The 27,958-nt window shown below is 40.0% G+C and overlaps 1 protein-coding gene across 1 annotated transcript in view; it reads right to left on the minus strand.

Annotated features, from left to right (window-relative positions):
* CSMD1 (CUB and Sushi multiple domains 1) overlaps positions 1 to 23,594 on the minus strand; it is a 1,868,278-nt gene extending 1,844,684 nt beyond the window's left edge. The window contains exon 1 of the mRNA XM_006137767.5: positions 22,681 to 23,594. Coding sequence (XP_006137829.3) covers positions 22,681 to 22,747 — 67 coding nt within the window. The 5' untranslated portion in view covers positions 22,748 to 23,594. The remainder of the gene's footprint in view (positions 1 to 22,680) is intronic.
* Positions 23,595 to 27,958: the final 4,364 nt, after the last annotated feature.

Below are 27,958 nucleotides of genomic sequence, written 5' to 3' on the forward strand. Positions count from 1 at the left end.
TTTAGACTCACAGAGATTTGTTTTCTCAATCCTCAAGACTCACTTCTGAGTTGAATCTAATTTTATAATGCAATTATGCAGACCCTGGATGCCTCACAAGGCCTGATTGAAAATTTGATATAAAGCTGGTTTTTGATGAAAAATTGGGGTTTCCACTAAAAGATATTGTGAGTTTGGGGGCTTGGGTTTTTTTCTTTTTTTTCTTTTTGCAAAAGTATCTGTTTTCCATGAAAAACCTTGACATGTCATCCAAGAAAGCCAACAAAGTGAAAATCAAAAGTTTTTGATTTTATCTAAATTTTCCACCTATTTTCTGATCAGCTGTGTTTCTCACTAATACTAAATACCTAACCACAAACAGCAGCTCACAATGTCTTCTTCCAACTATAGCTGGCAAGGACAATATGTACCATCCTGAAATGTGGTTCATCTATCTATGTATTCATGATCTTTAGCCTCAGTTATTGCAAAATGTTATGCCTGGGAAAGGAAACACGTGCACTGATGAAGCTGCTAAGCAATACAGGACAATACCAGTGCATCATCCCAGTGCTTTCTGCAGTACTGTTATTCTTTATTGCATATAATAGCTTATGTTCAAGGTCCTCACCTTGATTTTCAGTAACTCCAATGGAGAAGGGCAGATTATCACAGCTGCACAGAAAGATGTGGTCCTTAAGATTTGCTATTATAGCTGCATTCACAAGCAATAAGATTAAGTGGGAACGGAGCTCAGAACTTGATGATAGAGGGCCACACCCATAGAACTCCCTTAAACCAGAGATGAGAGTGACTGAAATTCTGCTGTCACTGGCTCTGTCCCTGTCCCTGTCTCTATCCAATAAAAAGCTGCCTTTGTCACCATAGTAACTGAAGAACACCTTACAATACAAGTATGAACAACCAAATAGGTTGTTTATATGGAGACTTAGGGTATATCAACATTGCATTCCGCTTCCAAGAAAGGAATGTAAATGCAGATGAGTGAAATTGCAAATGAAGCGCGGATTTGCATTTCCCACACTTCATTTGCATAATCACGTCTGGTCGCTATTTCGAAATACTCTATTTCGAAATAAAAAAACGCTGTGTAGATTCAGTTATTTTGAAAGAAACCCCTTCTTTCAAAATAACCAGTTTCTTTCAAAATAACCGTGTCTACACAGCATTTTTTATTTTGAATGGAATATTTCAAAATAGAGACCAGACGTGATTATGCAAATGAAGTGCGGGAAATACAAATCCACGCTTCATTTGCAATTTCGCTCATCTGCATTTGCATTCCTCTCTCGGAAGAGGAATGCAATGTAGGCATACCCTTTAGACTTTTTCTCTTCACCAGTATCACTGATGGTGTTAGCAGAGCTGAAAAAGAGGGTATGCTGGTTGTGATGCTTCAAATTCAGCAACAGAACTTAGAACACTGTGTCGGTCTGAAATAACTAGCAAACTAACACCATATATAAAACTATGATATTCTTTCAATACTGTTGAAGTAGGATGTATATGAAGGGTTAAATAGGCTAACAGCCAAAGGCCCAATCCTGAATGGTAGTGATTACCTCTAGAAAAGAGAAGACATTAATTTAATCAGGAACTGAAGGATTCTGTGTCTCCCAGGAACAGACTGAATTAGTAGGTTGCCTTATGTCACATGTGAATAATCAATAGTTTTTTAAGTCTAGAATTTTTAAAGTAGGTTCATTACATTAAAAAGAAGTGGATCTATGGACATGTCTACCCTGAAACACTATAGCAGTGCAGGTGGGCCTCTGCAGCTCTGCTGCTCTTGCACTTCCATTTATTTTTGTCAGTGTAGGTAATCCACCTCCATGAAAGGTGGTAGTTAGGTTGATGAAAGAAATCTTCTATCTGACTAACACTATCCACACCCGGATATAGATCAGTATAGCTATATCTCTCAGGGGTTTGCATTTTTCACACCCCAAGAGACATAACTATGCTGATGTAAATTCCTAGTGTGGACCAGACCTTGGTAGAAAGAGGAAAAAATTAATATCAGAAGGCTGCACCATAAAGCCATTTTAAATGTTTCTTTGAAGAAATGAGGTGTTGTATTAATTCCAGAAAATGACTGATTTGTGCCATATTAGTATGAGACTGATTGAAATATTCTGTATAACATGTTTTCTTATGCTCAGTGATTAATTTTAAAACAGGCAAGCTTTGTACATAGTCACAGAACTGCACAATTAATGTTGACATTACCCCAAACTTACCGTTATGTACTTGTTAACCAAAATTCATAATTACTTTTAATTAAAGGCAGACTATTTGTAAATTAAATCTGGGATGACAGCCCGATTAAAAATAATGTTAGTATAGCAGATATGCAAAATTTTGTTCAGCTCTAGCCCCCTTGTGGCCATATCACCCCCAGCTGTTAGCCTATTAGATTTCACAGTCAAGCAAGATTGATTCTGGTAAATATTTGGATGGAGAGAACATCATCCCCTAAATATAGCCTACCAGGAAAGACTCGGAAATCTATACTTTTTTGTTAAAAAACAAAAAGCTAGTGTTTCTTTTAAAAAAAAGTTAAATGAACAAATGTGACTGCTTTGTTTGAAGTCATTAGGGTTTCCCTATTGATTAGGGTGACCAGCTAGTAAGTGTGAAAAATTGGGATGAGAGGTATATGAATGTGAGATATCTGGTTACCATATTAACCATCATAAAGTTCTGATATCTGTTTGATGCTGCTAGTGTTACTCACATATGTTGGTTATTTTTAAAAAAAGTGTGCTGTTCAAATGGTTAGTTTCCTAAAGCTGGAATAGGATTGAAGGATGGGGCAGTCATGTTATGTCAAGGCTAAATGCATAAACGAGGACCTTGCTTCCAAGCACCAATACAGTTCTCTCCCTCTCTCTATCTCAGCCCTGGTCTACACTAGGGAGTTATTTCAAATTAACCCCCATTATTTCAAAATAATCAATGGAGCATCCACACCACCAAGCCCAAAATATTTCAAAATAATGGGCTGGTTATTTCAAAATCTGTACTCCTGCTTTCCTTGGGGAATAACACTTATTTCAATATTGTTATTTCAAAAAAGTGTTAGTGTGAATGCTCTGCTGCTGCTATTTCGAGTAATTCAAAGTAATTACTCCCCAGTGCTTCCTGGGGCTCTAAGTTGAGGTAGCATGTCCACAATAATGGAGCCTGACTCAGACTAATTTTGAGGCTCCCCTGGGGTGGGGACATGCTATTTTGATTTTGTTATTTCAGAAGTTATTATTTTGAATTGAGTTATTTTGAAATAATTTCCTAATGTAGACATGCCCTTAGTGTTTTAGGCTGTCTCCCATTATTGTACCAGCTGAGTACTTTCCATATAAAATCCATACAGTACAATCAAGTTCCAAGTGGAGTTTATGGAATTTCTCGCACTTAACTCTGTTGAAAGCAAAGCTATTTGGAGTAAAGTTTTATTTTTTATTTTTAAAACCTTGCATTAGTTAATTCTTGTGTGTTTGGGGTTTGTGTTGGTGGGAAGATTGGGGGTTGGAGGAGTTTCAGTATTAGGTCCTTCTTAGGCTGAAAGACCTTTACACAGAGGAAGGTTTTGCAGCACTTCCTAAAGACGGCTAGTCTCTTGATTCACCTATCCTTTTTTTGAATTTATTCTGAAAACCTTAGTCCCTAGCTCTCACAAGCTTGCTCCAGTTCTTTGAGATCTGTGTTGTCCCAGAAGACTGCAGGAGTGTTGGTTGTGCTGGATCAAAGTTTGGTTTCTGAGGCTGTCTACACAGCAGCATTATTTTGAAATAACTGATGATATTCCACAATAATATAGGGTATGTCTAGACTACATGCCTCTGCCGACAGTGGCATGTAAACTAGGCTACCCAAAATAGTCAAAGAAGCTGGGATTTAAATATCCCCAGCTTCATTAAAATAAACATGGCCGCCGCACTGTGCCGGCTCAGCTGATCATCGGCACAGCGCACAAGTCAAGAGGCGGATCGGTCAACAGGGGAAGCCTTTGTTGACCACTCCTGTAAACCTCATTTCATGAGGCATAAGGGAGTGGTCAACAAAGGCTTCCCCAGTCGACCGATCCACGTCTTGACTCGCGCGATGTGCCGACAATCAGCTGAGCAGGCACAGCGAGATGGCCATGTTTATTTTAATGAAACCAGGGTTATTTAAATTCCTGCTTCTTTGAATATATCGGGTAGTCAGCAGAGGCATATATTCTAGACATACCCATAGTGTGCATCTACACTACAAGCCTTTATTTCGAAATAATGTCAAGCTGGAGCACTTCTTACTCCAACTCCTGTAACACTTATTTTATGAGGAGTAAGGGAAGTCAAAGGAAGAGTCTTCTTCCTTTGACTTCCTGCTGTGTAGACAGTGCCAAAAGCTGAAATAAGTTATTTTGACTTTTGCTACACAATTGACATACCTGAAGTTGCATAGCTTAATTTGAGTTTTGCCCTGCTGTGTAAACATACCCTGATATATCTTAATCCACTTATTGCTTTGAAGATTAGGGAAAAACCTTTACATGGCCATGGAAGACGGCTGAGAGCTAGTGGAGAAAACCAGAGCTGGTGCATCACTGAAAAGGATTACCTTTAAAACGAATATTTTCTCCTCATCTCTCTATCCTAAAGCTATGGTTGTCCAAAACTTCCTATCTCTTCTATCTATCAGTCTACTTTGGTTATCATTTGGCATCTAGTGCTATTATGTCTGAGTGCATACAGATCCACCCTTAAATGTCTTTTAAAGTACTTTGCTATAGCTATTGATTATTTAATTTATTTAGCATGAATTATATTTCTTTTAGAAATGTATTACTGAATGGTGAAATTCACTCCTCTGTAAAGGGACCATACAAGCCTGCTGCACTAATTGCATCCCACTTAAACCCTCAAAACATAGTTTAGGGGTGATTTGAGCACTCCATAGGCATTGTGCTTACCATTTTACAGGCACAAATTTCATCCAAACCATGTACACAATTTGGGCCCATTGTGCAATGTGGTATGTACCATTAACCAGTTATTAACACAACTCAGGGGGAGCTGCCTGCAGTAGAGGAGGTCACTTTGCATGTGTGAGGCACTCAGCTGTTTGCAGAAAATAGCTCTATACATATATTTTATCAACTGCCCCTTGTTAAAAAAGTTCATAGGAGAGACGGTAGAATATTGTGGTTGTTCTGGTGGTTACAATGTACAATTATTATTGCACATAGAAAAGCAAACTGTCACAACCAGTGTGACTTGAATAAGAACTAGATAGTGAGACAGTAGATAATGGAATGAGCCCAAATGGCCATTTGTAATGAAATGCAGATTTTTTAAAAGTGCTATCAACCACACTGAATATAACATCACAATCATTGTAAATTACACGAGAGGCATTAAGGAATACCTCATTTCTATTGTTAGGAACTAATGCTAACATCCACAGCTGAGTTGTTTAGGTGCCTGTGAAATAAAGGATTTAACTCAAGAGTTTGAATCATCCTCTTCTCTATGTTGACTGCAGAAGCGCTAACAGGGTGAAATGCACCTATGTGCAGAGCCACAGCACAACGCCTGACCACCATGTATGTTTCACCTTTCTCCTACTTATGGTTTAAGATGTGCCCCTCTCTTGTGTTGAACCTCTACACAACAGAATGCACAAGAGCTTCCAGGAGTAATACCCTGCACTTTCCTCCAGCTATGAGCTGAGTACCACCAAATCACATTAGAGCATAACAAAAATGTTTCTAGCTCTTTTACTTGCGAGAGAAAGAAGTTATGCAGTGAACGAAGAATGCAGTATAAGGTACAGAGAGTTTTACAGAGATAGGAAAAGGAAAGGAAGAAGGACTTAAAAGTTGATTTTAAAAATTTGCTTGTGCCTATTCTCCAGGGTTGTCACAGATTAAAATCAACACTCCACTGGAGACTAATACAAGACGTGTTCATCACTTCAGCCATTAAAATAGAGCTTAAGAAAGCTTTACATGTTCTTACATGGCACTCTACATGGGAGAATTTCAGCCTGCTTTCATACACAGAATCATAGACTACTAGAACTGGAAAGTATCTCAAGAGGTCATCAAGTCCAGTCCCCTGTCCTCATGGCATAGCCAAATGCTATCTGATCATCCCTGAGAGATGTCTGTCTATTCTGCTCTTAAATATCTTGTGATGGAGATTCCATAACCACCCTAGGCAATTTATTTCTGTGTTTAACCACCCTGACACTTAGGAAGTTTTTCCTAATCTCCAACCTAAACCTCCCTTGCTGCAATTTAAGCCCATTGCTTCTTGTCTTATCATCAGAGTTTAAGGAGAATAATTTTTCTCACTCTTCCTTGTAACACCCTTTTAGGTACTTGAAAGTTGCTATCATGTCCCCTCTCAGTATTCTCTTTTTAAAACTAAACAAGTCCAATTATTTCCGTCTTCCCTCATAGATCATGTTTTCTACACCTTTAATCATTTTTGTTGCTCTTCTCTGGACCTTCTCCAATTTCTCCACATTTTTCCTGAAATATGGTGCTCAGAACTGGACATAATACTCGAGCTGAGGCCAAATCAGTACAGAATAGAAGGAAAGACTTACTTCTCGTGTCTTGCTCACAACACTCCTGTTATTGCATCCCAGAATGATGTCTGCTTTTTTTTCAACAGTGTCACACTGTTAACTCATATTTAACTTGTGGTCCACTATGACTCCTAGATCTCTTTTTCTGCAGTACTCCTTCCTAGACAGTCACTTAACATTTTGTATGTGTGAAACTGATTGTTCCTCCCTAACTAGAGTCATTACTTGTCATTACTGAACTTCATCCGGTTTATCTCAGATCATTTATCCAGTTTGTCCAGATCATTTTGAATTATGACTCTGTCCTCCAAAGCACTTGCAACCCCTCCCAGCTTTGTAACATTTGCAAACTTTATAAGCATAATCTCTATGCCATTATCTAAATCATTGATGAAGATATTGAATAGTACCCATTCCAGAACTGATCCCTGTGGAACACCACTTGTTATGCCCTTCCAGCATGACTGTGGAACCATTGAGTGTGCCTAGACTACAGGGTTTTTTCAAAAAAAGGTGGCATTTTTTAGAAAAAACTTCCCCTGCATCTAGACTGGTGCCTCATTCTTTCGAAAGTAAATCGAAAGAATGTGGCAGTTTTTTTTGACGGCGAAAGATCTCATTTTACAAGGAAGAACGCCTTTTTTAGAAAGTGCTCTGTCAAAAAAAGGCGCTATATAATGCAAACTGTGCTTTTTCAAAAGAGGCATCCAGACTGCCTGGGTGTTCTCTTTCGAAAAATCAGCTTGCTTTTTCAAAAGTACTTGTTGTAGTCAGAGATGCTTTTTTTTGAAAGAGGCTTGTAGTCTAGACGTAGCCATTGATACTACTCTCTGAGAATGGTTTTCCAAACAGTTATGCACCCACCTTTAGTAGATCCATCTAGGTTGTATTTCCCTAATTTATTGATAAGAAAGTCTGTGAGGATATATCAAATGATTTACTAAAATCTAGGAACACCACATCTACCACCTCACCCTTATCCACAAGGGTTCTTATCCTATCAATGGAAACTCTCAGGTTAGTTTGACTTGATTTGTTCTTGACAAATCCATGCTATTACTTACCACCTTGTTATCTTCCACATGTTTGCAAATGGATTCCTTAACTGTTTGCTCTATCATCTTTCCTGGAACAGAAGTTAAGCTGACTGGTCTGTAGTTTTCAGGGTTGTTCTTATTTCCTTTTTTAAAGATGGACACTATATTTGTCCTTTAACAGTCTTTGGGAATATGTCCTGACTTCCATGACTTTTCAAAGATGATACCTAACATCCCAAATACCTCCTCAATCAGCTCCTTCAGTATTCTAGGCTGTATTTCATCAGGCTTTGGTAACCTGAAGACATCTAACTTTTTAAAATACGTTTTCAACTTGTTCTTTTCCTGTTTTAACTTCTTAACTTATCCGATGTACACTAGTATTCACTATGTTTGATGTCTAATCACCACCAAATTTCTTGATGAAAACCAACGCAAAGAAATTGTTAAGCACCTCTGCCATTTCCACATTTTCTGTTCTTATTTTTTCCTCTTCATTGAGCAATGGTTCAACCCTGTCCTCTTGCTTCTAATATATATGTAGAATGTTTTCTAGACTGAACTTGTTTTGTGCCTTCACCTTTCTAATTTTTCCCCTACATACTTGTGTAATTTGTTTATATTCATTCTTTGTACTCTGACCTGGTTTCCAATTTTATAGGACTCCTATTTCATTTTTAGATCATTCAAAATCTCCTGATTAAGCCAAGGTGGTCACTTGCCGTACCTCCTATCTTTTCTAATACATCACATTTTCCACGCAGTATCCTACTACATGGGAACACTTGGATCTGCACTGCAGTGTCACAAGGGTTCTCACATTTTTCATCTTCACATTTAGAGTACTAGAAAGCAGATATTTTGACTGCACAGGAGCACTATGAAAGACTCCGTATATGTGGTTAACAATTAGTACATTATCATTCAAAGAGATGGTAGTGGCTGTTGCCTGTATAGTGGTCAGCAAAGTGCTGTTTTGAGGAGAAAGTTACAGTGTTAATCACTTTTGTTAAATCTTTTTCAATTAACACAAATAGCAGTAAAGAATCCTTAAAAAGAAAACAAGAATAACAGGCAACAAAGACTAAACAGGGAAATCCAACCAGTATAATGGGACAATAAAATGGCTTGAGGAAAATGTACTGTCCAATAGAGATGTAGTATATGGCAGTGGATTGGGTTAGAGCCAGTCTTTGCAGCTTTGTCCTCTAGGGTGAAAAATGTTTTGGTGTCCCCAAACAGTTTAATATGCAACCCCCAAATCTAGATTTTCAATCTCCCACCGCCCCACACACACACCTTGTTGATTTGTTTCTTCTAGAAATCGGCATCCAGAATGACCTACACAATCATCAGTCCTTAAGGCCAACCACAAATAGGATACTGATTTGGGGCCAATGAGAATTGGGTTCTTTTCCCTGTCTTACTGTGAGAAATGTGAGGAAAAAAACATTTCTCTGTGTAGCTGTTTCCCCTTCTAATTTTTTTGTGTCTTGTTCAGATAGATAATAAAGTTTTTCTCCTTCTGTGTTTCATTTGCACTATATTGAGTATAATGGGGACCAACTCTCCTTTGGAGAGCTAGTGATTACTCTACAATAAAATATAAATATGAATGTACCTGTACATTACATCATATTTATGTTCATGGGAAAACAATAATAAGTAACAAATTATTAGAATTAACTGAATAGAAAAGAAAAATGAGGAGGAAAAGTCTTCTAAAAAAGCAATAACTTAAAGAACCTCACAGTGTAGTATTTTATATAGCTTATCTCTTTATCTAATACCATTAAAGAGTGAGCCAATAGTGTCTAAGAATGTTTTCCAAAGGTGTTTACATTCTCCTTTGCTGTCCTGCAAGCTGAATGGTAGCCCTTCATTTGACCCAATTTCTGTCACTGCAATAGCCCATTTCTTCGTCTTGAGGAGTGCTTTATCATTCTAGTGTCAAAGAGTGATTACCTTTTTAATTGATTTTGTTCCCATGGGAGAGATCCTTCTACATGGTGCTTTTCTTTAGTTATTACCTAGGTAATGTGCATTGTCATTCAGGAAACATAAAGATGTGACCAGCGGTGAGTCAGTCCTTTGCAACACTTCCATTCCACAAAACAGTCTCTGAAAGTGTATGAACTATATGGCAAGGCTTTCACTTTCACACAAATTCAACTCTGGCTTTACATTGCTCAAGTGAATAACATTTTCCACTGAAGACAATAGAATTACACCTGTCAAGGATCTGGTCCATGAATAACAAATATTTTTGTATTTTATACATCACCAGAAAACATTTTCACGTTATTATTGTATTAAAAATATGGATTATTTCCTTAGGGACTGATCCAATGCTCAGTGACATCAGTGGTGTGTTTCTTCCATTGATTTCAATGGGCATTGAAATTATCTCTTTTAATAACAGAGAACTGCTATGCAATGCAGGGTTTTGTTCTGTTTTTTTTGTTGTTGTTGTTTTTTTTTTGCGAAAGAGGCATCTATGGATCCTCCAAGGATCTTGCACATAAAGGGATTTTTGCACAAAACGGACATGTCCACACTGCTTGTTTTTGTGCAAAAACCTCTTGTATAAAATGGATTGGAAGAGATTATGCAAATGAAGCACAAGAAAGTGCTAATCATAGAATCATAGAATAATAGGACTGGAAGGGACCTCAAGAGGTCATCGAGTCCAGCCCCCCGCCCTCAAGGCAGGACCAAGCTCCATCTACACCATCCCTGACAGATGTCTAGCTAACCTGTTCTTAAATATCTCCAGAGAGGGAGATTCCACCACCTCCCTTGGCAATTTATTCCAATATTTGACCACCCTGACAGTTAGGAATTTTTTCCTAATGTCCAATCTAAACCTCCCCTGCTGCACTTTAAGCCCATTACTCCTTGTCCTGTCCTCAGAAACCAAGAGGAACAAATTTTCTCCTTCCTCCTTGTGACACCCTTTTAGATATTTGAAAACCGCTATCATGTCCCCCCTTAATCTTCTTTTTTCCAAACTAAACAAGCCCAGTTCATGAAGCCTGGCTTCATAGGTCATATTCTCTAGACCTTTAATCATTCTTGTCACTCTTCTCTGTACCCTTTCCAATTTCTCCACATCTTTCTTGAAATGTGGCACCCAGAACTGGACACAGTACTCCAGCTGAGGCCTAACTAGTGCAGATTAGAGCGGCAGAATGACTTCACGAGTTTTGCTTACAACACACCTGTTGATACAACCTAGAATCATATTTGCTTTTTTTGCAACAGCATCACACTGTTGACTCATATTCAACTTGTGGTCCACTATGACCCCTAGATCCCTTTCTGCCATGCTCCTTCCTAGACAGTCGCTTCCCATCTTGTATGTATGGAACTGATTGTTCCTTCCTAAGTGGAGCACTTTGCATTTCTCTTTATTAAACCTCATCCTGTTTACCTCTGACCATTTCTCTAACTTGCTAAGGTCATTTTGAATTATGTCCCTATCCTCCAAAGAAGTCGCAACCCCAAATGAAGTCGCAGCACTTCATTTACATTACCTCTTCCACAAAAAGTATGTAGTGTAGACATAGCCTTAGAAGGAATTTTTTAGCTGTGCTGGGCAGAAAATAAGCTAACTTCATGCACCAGCCATCAAAACTGTATAGCCATAGGAGGATACACTAGCTTCTCCTCTTCAAAGAGTTAGGAAGCACTCTTTTTGCATTTCCTGGAGGTAGTGAGGCACTGTGCCATCTCCTACAATCAGGTGTTCCTCAGAGGTATAAATACAACCCAAAATAACAACAATTCCTACCCATCAGAACCAAATATTTAGAGAAAACAGAACAGAATTCCAACAGAAGAATGTAGAATATGCTTTCTCTTAATCCTGGGCCTGGACAATGCCACTTAATAGACATCCAATATAGTTTATATAGAAGTGTGAATTGGCTTAGTTTTAAATTGAAACTTGCACTTCACATTTAACAAAAGTGGATACTTTGTATTGAATGGATATTTTATATTGTATCCATTATCTTTATTGTCCAAAAATAAATATAATTAAGAACAAATTACGAGAGGTTCTGGGGAGCCAAACACCTGCAATTTCTATTGAAGTCAATGGGACTTTCAGGATCTTTATAACTCTGAAAATAATGCAAAAGCAAAGATACATATAAATCTAGAATCCTATAATAAAGAATGGCCCAACGACCCTTCTAAGTACATTGGACTTTACTATAAAACTTATTTCTTTACTAAAATAAACTCAGCAGAAGCCTTATAGTCTGTGCATAATCTGTTATTCAGTAAATAGATTTACTTTTCCATCAGATACTTGGTAACGAGGGAGTTGTGTTGCAGGCAGAATGGGTATAACTTGACTGTCACTATATCATAAATGTATTCCATCCACAAGCCTCCTTCTTGTTAAATAACAGAGGCAAGATGGATGAGGAAATATTATTTATTAGACCAACTTCTTCAGGTCTTCAGTCACAGAGATGCAGTACTAGTAAAGTGCAAATTATAAAGAAGTTGAGAGAGTAGGAAGATGATCTCTGAGCTCTTGGGGCTTGATTTTGCAATCCTTTCTCAACCAACACTTCTTCTGAAACCAAGGAGAGCATTGTCTGAATAAGGTCTGTCAAGCTGGCTTCATGTGGAGTTGAAATGACTCACTGTTAAATTTGTACCACCCCAAAGTGAGTGCACCAAAGAGGAGAATCTGACCCTACATTCTTATTTGAAATACAAGATTAATTCCAGTCTTCAGCATCAGAAACTCAGATTTATGACTAGCTACTATTGATCCCAATGACAATGGCTATGGCTACACTATGAGTTTTGCTGCAAGAGCCAATGCAAATTAAGCATGGATTAGTATTTTCCCGTGCCTAATTTGCATACTCTCTTTTGTTCCATTTTTGCTTTAGAGGTTTTTGCGCTAAAACAGGCAGTGTGGCCATGGCTGTTTTGCTCAAAAACCCCTTTTTCTACAAGATCCTTTACCTGCCCCGGAGAGGCTCTTGTGGCAAAATTCATAGTGTAGGCATAGCCTATGTGTCTATATGCAAATATAACTGATCAGATTCACTTTGAAAAACAATTCCTAAACTTTCTTTTTAAATGTAATGTTAATCTTTTCAAATCCATTATGAAGTTGTAAAGAAACTGTACCAACTGCCTAACCATTATCTGCCAGGAACATTAAAAAAGATCTGTTCCTGGGCTGATTTTCCCAAATAAACCGATTTTCCCAGTGGAAATAGCACTGTACTTTATCTTATTTGTTCACCACACTCCTTTCTCTTCTAAGTGCAATCCAAGAAATATCTCTTTAAATCAACAACTTATTTCTTTAGAAATAGGGTTGCAGATACTTTCACAAAAAATCCTGAACATGGTGCAGAAAAAAATTGGTTAAACAGAAAAATAAAAGGTTGCTGTGCCTTTAAATTCCTGAGCTCCCCATTCCCACCACCCTCATATCCGGTATTTTCTGGGGGGGGTGGGGGTTATTGGACAGAAGATGCAAAACCGAACACCTGGCAATCCTATTTAGAAACTATTTATTATTTTTATGCATTTCAAAAGAGACAAAATGCACATATTTTGCTGTGCATAAATCAAATGGAAATAATAAATCAGAGTATGTCTACACTACAGAATTTTGTTGGAAAAACAGCTGTTTTTCTGACAAAACTTGAGGAACATCTACACTGCAATTGCATTCTTCCACAAGAAAATTGAAAGAACAGAGGGGGGTTTCCGGTGTTGGTAATCCTCATTCTACAAGGAAGAAGCTTTTTTGCAAAAGAGCTCTTTCACAAAAAGGTGTGTGTGGACAGGGATGAGGGAGTTATTTCAAAAGAAGAGGAAAGAGGAAAAAGTACAAGTACCCTGGTGGCCATTCTGTCAATAGCAATGGAGAGAGTGTCCATTTAGTCTAAATGCTCTCTTTTGAAAAAGCAGATTGCTTTTTCAAAGCACTTTTGCAATGTGCACGATCTCTTTTGGAAGAATTTTTTTTGGATGATCTCTTCCGGAAAAAGCTTCTTTCGAAAGAAGCCTGCAGTCTAGACGTAGCTTTAGATAGTAATTAAAATGTTCAGGCAACATAGCCATTTATCTTCCTTTCCTATTGTAACATTTCATTGAACTAATTTTGAAATTGGAGCTGTAAAAGAAATAAAATGATTAGTTCTTTGATGTTGTTCTATAATCCTTTCTGTCATGTAATTCCGTCAAAATGGAAAGCTGCAAGATAAAATATTGTCATGGCGATCAAAATTACAATTGTAAGTTAGCCTCTCCACTCTACAGCACTGATTATTATTTTGGTGATTACTATTTATTATCATCACATGCTTTAAAAGAAAATCTTAACAGCCTGATAACACAGCATCTAAGGGTAGTTCCCCTGCTGATGTAGAGCAACATACCTCTATTGATTGGACAACATCTTGCTATAATTTTTTAATATCTATTCACTCTTTGTAGGAACATACAAAATATTATGGGCCAGATGCTCAGCTGTCTTAAACCAAAAAAATGTAAAAACTGAGGCAACCACCTATTCCAAGGTATTATCTGATGCACTGCTTTTTTAAAAGACTCTGGAGCCTCTCAAGAGTTGACATAAAAAACTAGATTGTCATGGCAACATGAATTGTGGAAATCCTTCTTTCCTATTTGCAGGGATCATCTCCATTTGATCAGTCTGTTTACTAAATGTTACTAAAGAAAGCAATTAAAGGTTAATCTCTCCTTAAAAACAAATAAATTAAATGCTAGTGAAAAGAAGAAGAAAGTATACACTTCAGGCTTGTTAACAGATTTCAAATATAAAGGATTTTCAGTATAAGTCAAGTATCTCTGATTATTTGCATAATATGAAATACTAACATTTTGCAAGCGTTAGGGTTCCATTCATCAATATTTGACTCGCCACTATGTTCTCATTTCATGGATGGAGGACGCAAAAATGGCCTGACTAAAGCTAATTAAAACCAATGAGATTCTTTTCATTGAGTTCCCTAGGCTTTGGATCAGGTTCCCACTACTCAGGATCCATCCTTTAGGAAATCTAAACTACATAGCACAGTCCCAAAATCAAAGACAAATTGGGCTAGCTGTACATAGAAGCAAGGAATTCAACCAAAGGCCGAAAAATTCTTTTCAAATTAACAACATTGTGGATCTGCAAAAGGCTTAATGAAATCACAACATTTATACTTGTTTTACAGCCTCTTTTAAATAGGTTCTTAGGTAAGCAAAGAGAGCTACCTGAACAAAGTTCACTCATCTAAAATGTGTTGCCATCTTTGCTTTCCTAAACCTACTAGCATCACATTCTTCCCATTGGAGCCTCTGCAAACAATGAGTGAAGGTGAATACTCTAGATACTCATGTGCTTAGATAAAGAAAATCAATTTCATTTCACAAGAGATATATCTACAAATGTAGAAGGTCACTTACTATAACATCAGCAGCTGCTCAATGGTACTAGAGTTCTAAAAGTGAATTATATAGTAGCATTGTCCCCAAGTGCTTAGTCTGATTCAATCCCTATATTATTTTATAACAAAGATAAGAAGGATATTTCCTGTTTCCCTTTCTCAAGCATGCAACTTTGTTCCCCCTGCTTTTCTCATTGTTTGTTATAGTAACTTGTTTTGTTGTCTTTCTGGAGCTGTGTGTTTATATATGTTTCTACAGTGACTTGGCATACGTCTTGATCTTATGTAGTTCCCTGGAGCACCATAATTAATCTCATTGCAATTACATACAAAATCAATGACATTACAAAATCCTTGCTATGATTACTCTAAATCTAAACCTTAATGTAAAGTCAAGCAATCAGAGAAGCAGGGTTGCAAGTGTCTCTGGTGCTTCCAGGTGTGAGAATGATCCACAGACATATAATGTGTCTGTGACTGTTGTGTGGAGTCTGCTTCAGCTCCTTTACCCAACTTCTGGAGAGATGATCTCCTCTTGGATTTCCCAGTACAATGTGTGGCTTGGATAACTCAGGCCTTAGGATCTTATCTTCAGTTATTATTTTGATTAATTGCTGACAATACAAGCAAAAGTCAGGAAATAATTGTTTCCAAAATTTACATTACTTTTATATTTGATCAGAAGCATGTAGGAAAAAAAACAAACACAGATCTCTCTTTCTGCCAAAATTTCAAAGGCTTGATGCCAACGATGGATGCGTTTAAGTTTTTCAAGAAAAGATTTAGGCAGTCTAACTACAGATGTCACAAGCTGCCCACTCTATAATAAAAAGCAAAGATGACTTTTCATAGAAAAAAATGCCAAAGTTTGCATTCAGTAAAAAATCTTACTTTGAAATAACAAATGAAGTAAAAGACAAGGACTGTAAAAATGCTATTTTAAAAGGTCAAAATATTTTATGTAACTGTTTGCAAAACAAAGGCTGTGGATTTTGCAAAGGATTATTCATTGTGTCCAGCACTGTATGAGCTGAAATTTAGCACACAGTATTTTCAAGAATATCACCATGCAAAAGAGACACGATTGTGCAGCAGCATCCCGTATTTCAGTATCCCTCGGATATTGTAGAAGAGAAAAAAAATTCATGACTAAAATGATAGTAGCATCTTCTGCACATTGTCTACAATAATTTCTTAAAGGAGGGGAGGAGAGAAGCAGCAAGCCAAAAGTTGAAAATCCTATATCCGTTTTGTACATTGGATAGACTGTTCAAGAAGAGATTACCTTCATAAATATATGAGCCACTTTAATGCTGCCAAAATCAATTACCCAAATTTGCTCCAGGTTCTTGCTGTTTTATACCAGTGAAAACCCTGACAGAGGGCCCCAGTGACTAAAAGGTCACCTGAAGAAGGTCACACAGTCACAGTCTTTTCCCTGCCTTATTTAGAGAACTAATCATTCTCCAAGGACCTCGTTCAGCTACTGTTGAAATCAACAGGAAAAGTCTTATTGGCGTAAACTGCAGAAGTATTTGGTCCTCAAAATTATAGAATAATAAATTATTTTGCTTTATTAAAAATATCTATAAATATTAAGTTATACAAAGATGGAAATAGTGATGGCATTGAATGGGAACCAAAATGCATAATTTAATAATTGTGAAGCTGTAAGAAATTACAAATAATTTTTATATCTGAAATTAGAGCATTTCTAAAGTTGCAGGAAATCATGGTCGAAGGGGCTATTTGGTTTGCTTATCCTTCATTGAGAGCGAATTATTGACAATACTTATATTAATCGAGAGGCATCCTGGTTAATTATCAAAAATATGAACTAATTAAATCTAATTTTTCAAAATGATGGGAAACTTGTGTATTACAGGTTTTTTAACTGTATAAGATGTTGTGGAGCAATGTGTACTCTGACGAACAGCATGAGTTTTTAATGATAATACGATGTAATATTTATCTTCTAAGAGATTTCTATGCATGTGTCTCTCTTCTTTACAATTAGGTTCCAAAATGCAGGCAACAGATAAATGTCGCCTTTGATAACAGTATAACACTGGCGCTAATCCAAGTAGTTTGTTTGAGAATTAATTAATGTTTATAACCAAGCTAGTGTAGATTTTCTTAAATGCAGCAGAAATGTTGTATGCTTGACTGGAATCTTTTATCCAGATAGAACAAAGATGTATGAGGACAAAGCAAGAACTCACAGTTTCCTTTAGGTGCTGAGGGCATTTGTCCCTAGTACAAAAATTACTGCTTAATCAAAATGATATAAAAGATATTGCAGCTGATGTGGAAAACTAAAGTATCCTAGTAAAAAAAGTGTTTCATTTACATATGGGGCACTTCCATATCACCAATTCTTTGTTTGTTGAAGAAATGGGGAAAAAACAGTGTTAACACTTTAATATTTATTGTATGGCCACATGGACATGATCCCACAAGGGCCATATTCTTATTGTAATTACACTAGAATGCCTTTAGACTAATGCCACTCAACTAAACTGCAAGCCTTGACTACGCTTCCAAGTTGTGCTGCTCTAACTATGCTAGAAAAATTAAAGTGGCAAATGCCCCCTTGTATAACTGCATCTACGCAAGGGATTTCACTGGTATAATGATGTTGGCAGAGCAAATCATACCTCTACCAACCTAGTAGTGCAGATAAAATTGATTAATGTAGACCAGTTTTGAGAGACCAGAGATAGGAGGATCCCAGTTACTTCCTGGATTTAAACTCACAATAAGACGAGCACTACCTTAAGCAGAGATTTGCTCTGAAAAAATGTGTTAATATGAAGGTCAAATGATGGTGTGCAAAAGACGGCACTTTCAAGATTTCAAATTAATATTCAGTAAGCCACTTCTCATGTAGGACCCTATGTATAGCAAACAGTTAATTTGTTGTCTTCTGTTCCTTGAGATTTACATACTTGTACTCCCTGGGGTCAAAGTTTCAATTTCACAGGTATCTGAACCCTTAAATGTCTATGAAAATCCAACCTAAATAAATGTCATTACACTGCTGTGCAACCAGTATAAAGGAAATCATGGATCAGGCCTCAAATGTGTATAAGAGCAACACTTAGCAGAAAAACAAAACAAATCAACCAAACAAAAAAACCTGTACACAATAATCTCAATCTCTAGATCATACATATGTTTAAAAGAGCATAAATGTTTAGGTACAAAACTAAGCATCTGATACTAGCTGGTAGAATGTTTTCCGTGCTTGCAGTCCATCTCAGAAAGCATCATGTGCCCTCAATATACATTTTGATTTTAGCCTTGAAATCATTGTACACCTCAGATAACTAAAGACTTGTACACAATCATCAGGGACCTTATTGACACACACTCTTCTTTTGGACCATCTTTAAAAGAAGAGTTCAAAAAAGAAAGTGACTGTGTTATTGGGATCTAGGATGATCTCATACAATTTCTGCAGTGTGATTTTCTCATACTTTTCCTAATATTTTTATTCTACTGTAAAAACAGAAACATGGGTCTTTCCTAATGTAAAGGTATCTTTTAAATGAGGAGAAAATATATTAAAAACAAATACCCTAGCACATTAGGACAATATATTTTAATCCTAAGAACAGAACAGCCTGCTCATTTTGGTTTCTTGTTAGGCTATTTCCACTTCAGACTAAGCAGGAAAATCATTGTCCATTGAGTACTTATCACTTGTTTCTGAGCATTCAATACTTGGCTCTAGTTTTGGCAAGGCCTAACTGCAAAACAATAATAATAAAAAAAAACCTCTTTAACTCATTTTCTCCTTGTTTATTTGAGTTCCCTCTGGAGGAAAATGGAGCCTCTCTAGGGACAATATCTTTACAATTTTAAAAGCACTGCTCTGGAAATAGAGAAAATGTATGACTTTAAGGGAGAATCGCTCTCAATTCAGTATACCAAGCAGGTCATAAACATAGTAGAAACTTATAGATGATGTACCAGTTGATAAATTATTTTAATCTTCCATCCTCAAGAAATTTTAGTCTAACAGTAATTTGAATCTTTTACTTTACTTTTCTATTAGTTGTTGTTGCTGATTTTTTCTAGAGACAGCAAAAGCCAGAGAAAGAGCAAGAGCCAGACCAATGCTGCTGTGTTTTTGCAGCATTCAAAGAAACTAACAGTCTCCTGGAGGTTTTTGGCTGAGAGGTAGCATATCAAAACAAACAAATGACTTTGATAAACAAGCTTCCTTCCCCTACAGAGCTAAGTACTACATTATTTGCTTATGAAGCATGATTTTCTCTGGTAGTTTCTGAAGGAGTGATATTTTTAAATGACTCCATGTCTGTCTCACTGTAGCATATAAAAGGAGAAAAACTTTACCCATTTTCAAAAATATTCACATCCATCAGTACACCATAATGGTAGCAAATGAATAGAACTCATAGAAATACCTCTTACGTGTACTTACTAGATTAAGGGAAATGAGTACATTTCTCTACCTACATTCAATCCTTGCTTATCTTTGAAAAGTTCGATCCAATTGTGCAACAGCAGAGAGTCTGAATTTTGTTTCATAATGCTGCTGCTAAAGAGCAATGCAGAAGGTAGAACAGCTCTCATTTACAGATGGATAAAGGGAAAACTAGAGCAAGGCAACACCTACAGAAAAATGCAGCACTTTGGAGCTTTATATATCAAACCCAAGAGAATCTCTATTACAATGGACAGCAAATTAATTCACCGCCATTGGACAGCTAAAATAAAGAGTTCCTGGGATCTATTCATTAAGATTTTATGGGCTCCTGGAAGCAAAGGCTGCTCATGTTACTAAGCAATGAATTTTCTCGCTCTTTTTACTTTGTAAATCTAATTTCAGCCTCAGGGTTTATCTTTTACTAAATATAGATACCTGTGCGCAACTGCCTAGGAACCTCAATAGGAAAGAATTATGTCAAATATCCCTGCTGTTTCCTCTTCCACTTGTTGTTTAGCTTCAGTATTAAGTCAGGTCGCAGCCTTTAAGTGGGTGCGTTCCTGCTCTCTGTTAAACCAGGTGTAACTATACTCCGCAGCGCAGCAACAGAGGTAGTGCCCAAATGTGCCCCGCCCAGCGCTTTGTGTGTAAGCAAACCACGTCGGGCAGGCGCGGGCTAACCAGGATCCAGCCTCCAGCTTTTCATATGTGCTGTCAGCCGTGCAAAGAAAACACTTAAATGTCAAACGCCAGCACCAGCCGGAGTATACGCAATAAATGAGCGGATCCAAGTCCTCCAAGGGAGCCGAGACAATAGTAGCCTTGATTGCAATTCGTCCCATTCCACCCCCGAGGCCCGGCCCCGGAGAGCTCACCGGCCTCGCTCCGGTGGGGTGGGAGGTGGCAGGGGCAGAGTCGGGGAGCTCTCGGTTGCCAGTGAGTCTCAGTGCTTGGCCAATTCCTCCCCACTGCCCCGGCCCCGATCTGCTGGAGCTGGCAGCTTTGCGGGCCCCCGGCAGCTGTTATTCTCCCCTCCTCCCCCAACTCCCGCCCTTAGCCCCAGCGCGACGAGCCAGAGGATCCGGCTTCGTGTCATTAGTCCCCAAACACCCACCCAATCCACAGGCAGGGGCTGAAGTGCCAGGCACGCGTGAGGATTATTAAACAGCCGCAGGGCTGTGCAAAGCGTTGGCTAATTGGGGAAAGATCAGGAACCGCAAAGGGGAAACCAAACAGCCCCTGCCAACCAGGGAAACAATGAACAGGCAGAAGGGAGAAGGGCAGGCGGGACGGGGGATGCCGGACGTCTGAACAGGTGATTAAGCATAAAGCTTTTTTTTTTTTTTTTTTTTTTGTTGCTTGCCTAGGACTGGAGTGCACCATGGATTGCACGCAATGACAAGCCCCATATGAGGAGCTGCTCTTTCAGCACCACTACCTAAGCTAGCCGATGCTATTATGCTTTTCTGGTCTGTGTTCCCAGGCACTAAAAGGAGATCGGAGATCGCCCAGGGACTCTATCAGAGGGGTAGCCGTGTTAGTCTGAATCTGCAAAAGCGACGAAGAGTCCTGTGGCACCTTATAGACTAACTGAAGTGTAGGAGCATAAGCTTTCGTGGGCAAAGACCCACTTCGTCAGATGCATCTGACGAAGTGGGTCTTTGCCCACGAAAGCTTATGCTCCTACACTTCAGTTAGTCTATAAGGTGCCACAGGACTCTTCGTCGCTTTTTCAGGGACTCTATGTTGCCCTGTCACCCGGAGCAGCCCAGGATTTGGGCTGAGGCAGGGTCCTCGGGGGGTTAGGAACCAGACGTGTCTTACTGCTGCTCCGTCGGTGCCTTTGCCCAGCTCAAAGCGGATCAGGAATCAGATACACACCTACTGCCTCGTACCCCTCAGAACCGTTGTCTGCAGACCCCAGCTACCCCAGGAAAATAGTAAAAACAAAGGAAACTCTGCAATGCCGCCACGGTAGAAAGTGATCCTTCCCACAGCACGACAGGGCAGGACAGGACAGGGAACGAAGAATTAAAACTCCTACTGAGTTTGGAGTTCGGCGTCTCGCTTTCTTTTCCTCCTTCCCTATTTTCAACCGCCCCCTCCAAAAAAAGGGAGGGACAGCAAAGGGAGGCAGAAAATGTGAGGAAAATAAGATGGGATCAAGTATTCACTTTTAAGAAACGTGTTTAAAAGATGGATGGGAGGAAGCCCCCCCCCCTTCCCATACACACACGCGCGCCCGCTGTGCAGGTTACAAAATAAATCGACCCTCCCGCGGACGGGCTGTACATCTAGAAAACAGCTCAGAGCAGGTGAAGTAGGAGCAGGGGCAAGTGTCTTGCTGTGAGCGCCCCCTCCCCCGCAGCACTTAAAGGGCCGGCTGAGGAGAGGCCAAGTGGATACTGGGGAAGTTGTGGTCTCCAGAGGGGAGGCAAGTGAAGTTGTGAAGCCCAGTTGTGCACGCTCTCCTCCCCCTTGCCCTCACTCATTTCTGGGGAGAGCCAGGCCGAGCGCGGGGGAGGGCGCTGTGCATTGTATGGGGCTGGGCACCAGCGAGATCCCTTCATCCCGCAGGGCAGGTCTCCAGAGGAACCGGACCCAGCCTCTGCTGCTAGGCCAGCTCTTGTAACTTACAAGGGTCGAAGTCCGACCTTTGGGAAAACAGGGGCGACTCCCCCCAGCCACCCCCCTGCAGCAGGGAGCCAGGCGCGATATCTACAGCAGCGGGGGGAGGGAGGATTTCACTCCAGCGAAGGGAAGGGACAGACCAGCCTGCCCGCCCAGGTGCTGGCATAGCACAGCCCTGCGCCGCGGGCAACTCCTCGCAAACTCGCCTCCGCACCCTCTGCGCGCAGCGGGCAGAGGGAACACCTGGCGTCCGCCTCCTGCCCGCAGCTTTGCCCGGCAGCTTGTCCTGGCTGCCAGGCTGGCTCTGACCCCAAATCCCCGAGAAGTGCACCTGGGAGGTGCGTGCGGCAGAAAGACCAGGGATGGGGGGGATTATCTTGGGAACCCTACTGCCGTAATTGAGTTGAACAGAAATCCGTGCTGGTCAAGCCTCCGGAGCGCAGAGCTGGAAGGAAATTGTTACCCCGATCCCCAGTCAGCTCCTTTGTAAGCACAAAAGCCAGCCCCCGAATGCAGGAAACCCAAATCTTACCCTGAGCTGCAGAGAGGAGCCCCGCGCAGAAAAACAGCAGAGACTTGAATTTCCTCCACGCAGTCATGTCTGCAGTTATTCCACACACCCCCGCACCACCCCAGCGGCTCTCCTCGCCTGTGACCGGCTCCTCCGAGGACCAGCGGGACTAAGGACAGTGCCAAATAATCACCAAAGGGCAAAGAGAGGAAGAGGGGAAAGATCCCGGTCCCGAGAGCAGCGCAGCATCCGACGCCTCCTGCAGGACTGGTCGCACGGCTCGCCTCGCTCTTCTCATAGCATCAAGTCCTGAGCCACTGCAGGGCTGAGCTGCTTAGAGCCGGGGAGCTCCGCGGCCGTGTCCAAGGGGGAGGCAAACCAAGCAGAGAGACCCAGGCAGAGAGGCAGAGAGAGGAGCAGGGAGGCAGGAGAGACGAGGCAGCCGGAGGAGAGCGAGCCAGCGAGTGTGAGAAAGAGGAGGAGGAGAGAGGGAGGGATCGAGAGCGCAGCAGACGGGCTGCTAGCGACACAAGGAGCTGCTGCTACTGCTGCTGGACTCAACCATCACTCCCCACAGAGAGGGGAAGGAGACTGGCTGGAGCTGCACAGCAAGCACACACCAAAGCCCCCACCCAAGTTAGCAGCCTTCTGGATGCAAAGTGCACGCGTCCACCCTGGCCCGCTCAGCTGGAGCCAAGCGCCTTTGCCACAGCCTCGGGGTCACTCGGCCTCAGCACTCCCACCCAGAGGGAACAGCCGGGCGAGGCAACTTGAGCTACTCGCAAGGAAGAGTCCCATGAAGGCAAAGCCTTCCTTCCTACACTCTGTTGGTTCCTGCTCGCTGACAGCGCCCCTGGCCTTCCCTGCACGCAGTTAGCCTACAGATGCCAGGAGAAACAGGGCGAAACATGCCCTGTATCGCACCACACTTGGTCAGGAGATGAGCCCCCCTGTTGGGATGAGGTCCTGCTCCAAAGGTGCCCAAAGGTCCACCACCCTCATCTTCCCAGGTCCCTCCCCGCGCTGCGGCGCTAAGGCTCCTGCGCGATTTATAATCGATCCGTCTGGGGAAGGGGGAAACCCCCGGTAGCTCTAGCACCCCCAGCTAGTTCGGTCTTAGCTTTGGAAAAGGAAGAATTTCAGACAGACCTGTTATGTGCTCCCAGAGCTCACTCCAAATTCTTCAGTCAGAACACATTGATCTTCTTAGGGGAACTAAAAGAGCCGACGTCTCCTTGAGAAACGGTGTCTTATCTTTGCACTGCCATTCCTAATGACTCGTGTCACCAAGAAGGATTTCTGCCATTAAAAGGCGTTTCTAAAATCTAGACGTTCCAGGCTACTACCAGACAGGGCTTCTCTTGGACATGACCCTAAAAAAAGAATGATGTTAAGAGAGGTTGAAAATAAAACTTTGGTATATTGTATACTGTAATGTTAGCAGGGTTAGGTTGTATATGTACTTTCCCCTCCTACTCCCACCTTTACAACTAGTCTCTTTTTTCAATTAAGAAATATTTTTAAAAATAAGGGGGCCCCGTGTCTTGGTTAAGATCCAATAGGAATTAAAAGCACTATAGGCAGCACTATAGGCAGCAATACTATACACCATGTTTAACAACATAATTAATGCTTGATAAGTAATTAAAATACAAAGTATCATAGGACAGAAACTATCACATGTGGAGAAAGCTAGTTTCACGATTGTAATTATTCACTTATGATGAGTTTCCTTTCTTGGTAAAATATGAAACGTTGTTTTCTCATTGTAAGTTGAGGGAAGGCGGCGAATGGTATTGAACGGGGGAGGCTGACTTTGTAATAAGCTTGTATTTATGTATTAATGTTGTTGCGTTTCTCACCCAAAAAATCTCAGGGCAATGAAAATCTTCAGAGAAAGACGTGGCATTACTGCCATCTCGTGGCGATTATTTCTTGTGATTACCACACTGAAGCTTGGTCTCAGACTTCTCTGAGCTTTACACTTTTTCTAGGTTTTCTCAGCTATTCTTAAATTGTACAAAAATCATTCCCCTCATAGGATGCATATTTAAGGAACTGAACACTTTACTATAGACATATTTTCTGGTCTATATTTTAAACTGACTTCTAGGATGAATTTTTGTATTCAAGAAGATTCTAATAGTGACTAGAATCAGGCAACACTTGGTCAGGCACTGTGCAGACTTCCAGAAACAGACTCCTCAGCTAATACACTTCACTACTGACATATACAATTTAGCTGTCCACAATTATATTTATCCCGTACGTCACTCATTGTGATGGACTATGCCAAATTCTAAAGTGACTGTATGAACTGTCACACAGTCCTAAATATAACTTATAGCTATTATTGGTTCATTGTCTCTAAACTCTGGACTACACTAGAGGATAAGTTCAAATTAAGATATGTAACTTCAACTACGTTAACTGTTAACTGTTAACTACGTTAACTAAGTCAAAGTATCTTAACTCAAATTTTGGCACCATCCAGACTGCGGGAAGTTGAAGGGAGCACACTCTCCCTTCGACTTCCCTTATTCCTCATAGAAGCAGGTCTAGGCTTAAAATTGGGGCCACTGGTTCCTAACCCCCCAGATTTCCTTTAAAACGTTTCTTGTAGATACTCATTGAACTTTTTGCCATTTCAGCCACTAGATATAATATACTAGTGCACTGTAATCTAGGCCCTTTTCTGTGATAGAACCATTAAAGCCCACTGTGGATAAGATAGTGCAGGATAGTAGTGTGATGTAGATTTACCCCCCAACTTGTGATGTTCCTATAGACATGCCCTTAAACATCAAATATTAAATAGTTCTGAGGACCTTATTTAAATCAACAAAAAGTAAGGCACATTGAAGTTAACTGTATCATTGAGAAAATATTATCAGCACTTCTATAAAACTTTCAGCCATAGAGCTCAGAGTTCTTTAGAAAGGGAGGTATGTAAATAACTGTGGTGCTTCCCAACAGTAGCTAGGCTTGTGAGGCACTCCACCACTATTTGCCCTTAATGAAGAAACAGCCTTGTTTGTGTCTCCTGTGCAACGTCACCCTGAAACTATGAGCCTCCAACAACACAAACACTAGCTTCCTGGCCTCCACAGACCATGGCTCTCTCTGCACAGCTCATGGAATACTCAGAGTATTCCCTGAAGTATACACTTCCTTATTCACTGAATATTCACAGAATTACTAGGGCTGTGCCTACTATGGCAGTGCTAAAAGAACAATACACTCCAGCTTGTTTAGTGAAAACAAAAATATGTTTATGAGCAAAGACTAGAGATTCAGATAGTAGTGAGTAGAGATGGTGACAACAAATGGTTATATATAAAGCAAAATAATAATACACTTTCTAGAAACTAAACTTAACTAAGAGATTAACCTCCTGTCTAAAGAAGTTTATCTAACCCAAAGTTCTCTTCATTGTTTTCAAGGTGGAGAGACTCCTTTTTCATGAATGAAAATGAATTCTCCATTCACTTCCTAGTTCAGGACCTCACAGAGTCATCTTTGCCACAAAATTCATAATCTGCTCACAGAAGATAACTTGCCATGATTTGTTATTTTTCTGTTTGCTACTTTCCTGTTGATTTCACATCTCTTCATTATCATTTGACTTCGTATGCAAATGGCCATCCATGTTCATTTACAGTGCTTATCTTACATCTAACAGAGATACATGTACAATATAAAACAATAAGATATCTGAAAAATGCTGTTTTGCACCTTGCTGTTTCACACAAAGCCTCTGTGATGTAAGTTAAATCATAATATAGTTTATTTACTAATACCTCAAATTCTCTGTTTTATTCCCTATATACTTTGCAGTTGTATATGCATATCCAAGTCTGACATGTGGGATTATTGCAAATCCCTAACTGCCTCAATAGAAACTATTTTACAATCATTTCCTAAAGTGATTTTGACCTAAACAGATTCTATTTTGTCTATTTTATATTACATTATTGCTTTGTTGGTATAAAATGCCAGTTTATCATCTTTTACCTCTTCACTCCTAACAATGAGTACCTTTAATACCCATTACTTCAGATTTTCTGTAATGCCTATAATATCTCATTTGGCCATCTGCACCAGTAGTTCCAGTTCCTTTACTTCATTAATTTGGCTTCTTGCTTTTGTAAACGATCATGTCAGTTGCAGCCCTTGGTCCTCACTGACTGATGTTTATTGGTATAGCTTTCCAATACTTTGCCCAAGATAATATTATCCAGAATCTCAACTTCTCTTTCAAAAGTAAATCTTTGGCATCTCTGATTGTGAAGCAACATTAAAAAGTAATAATTATGACCAATTGGAGGTTCTCTATTTGGTTTTCTATAGCAGGGAGAAGATGCTTCCTCCCTGTGTCTGAAGGGAGTATGATTTGTAAGTGATGGAAAATTACCAAAAGGCAGAGCAAAAGAAGTAGATCATCCCCAGTAGGAGTCTATAAAAGGATTCTGGAGGTGCAGGAACTGAAGAATAGAGCCAAGGTGCACCAGATTAAGATGAATGAGTGACTCCCCCTCCCAGACCTTGGTCACAGTACCAGAGTATGAAAAGAAAAAAGGCCCCTGAAAGCTAGAGGAAGCTGAAGGAAGAGAAAAAGACACAGGAGCTTGATGGGGGAGAGAAAAGGCCTGTGCTGTATGGCACACACCCCCTCCTCACTCCTCAACCCTCACTCTTGTAACCCCCATCCCAGCCTCCTGTACTGTCTTCCCATATCCCAAGGCCCTACCCTCTCTCCTACACCTCCCACACTACCAGATCCCTACTCATACTCTGCAGCAAAGGAGCTTTAGTTTAGTTATTTGTGTGGAAAGCCTATCTATAAGAATAGTTATGTGCTGTAACAAGCTTCCAAGGCAAATTGTGAAGGCCCCATCATGGCAGAACAGGTTGAGCAAACATAGGATGGTCTTCAATTTTCTTGCTTCTGCCTCAGTGCAGGGGCATTCATGACGTCATAATGATCCTTACATTTCTATGATTTCTTTAGTATTATTAGAGAGAGACAGTTCCTAAAGTATGTTATAATAGGTGACTAACTTCTCAGATATAGATTGGAGAATGAATGCTGCTAATACTGATAGGTCCCAGTTATTTCTGGATCACATCAATAAAAATTTTCTTCAAGTTGTCACCTAGCTAACAAGAGGTGAATCAACAAGACTTGCTTCTGGTAAATAGGATATCTCAGATGAGCTAGCCATAGGAAATAACCTTGCATTGAGTGATCATGATTTGATTCAGTGTAATTTAAACTGAAGAATAATAAAAGTCAACT

Source organism: Pelodiscus sinensis, chromosome 3 (genome assembly GCF_052426305.1).
Source record: "Pelodiscus sinensis isolate ZL-2025 chromosome 3, ASM5242630v1, whole genome shotgun sequence".
NCBI lineage: Eukaryota > Metazoa > Chordata > Testudines > Trionychidae > Pelodiscus > Pelodiscus sinensis.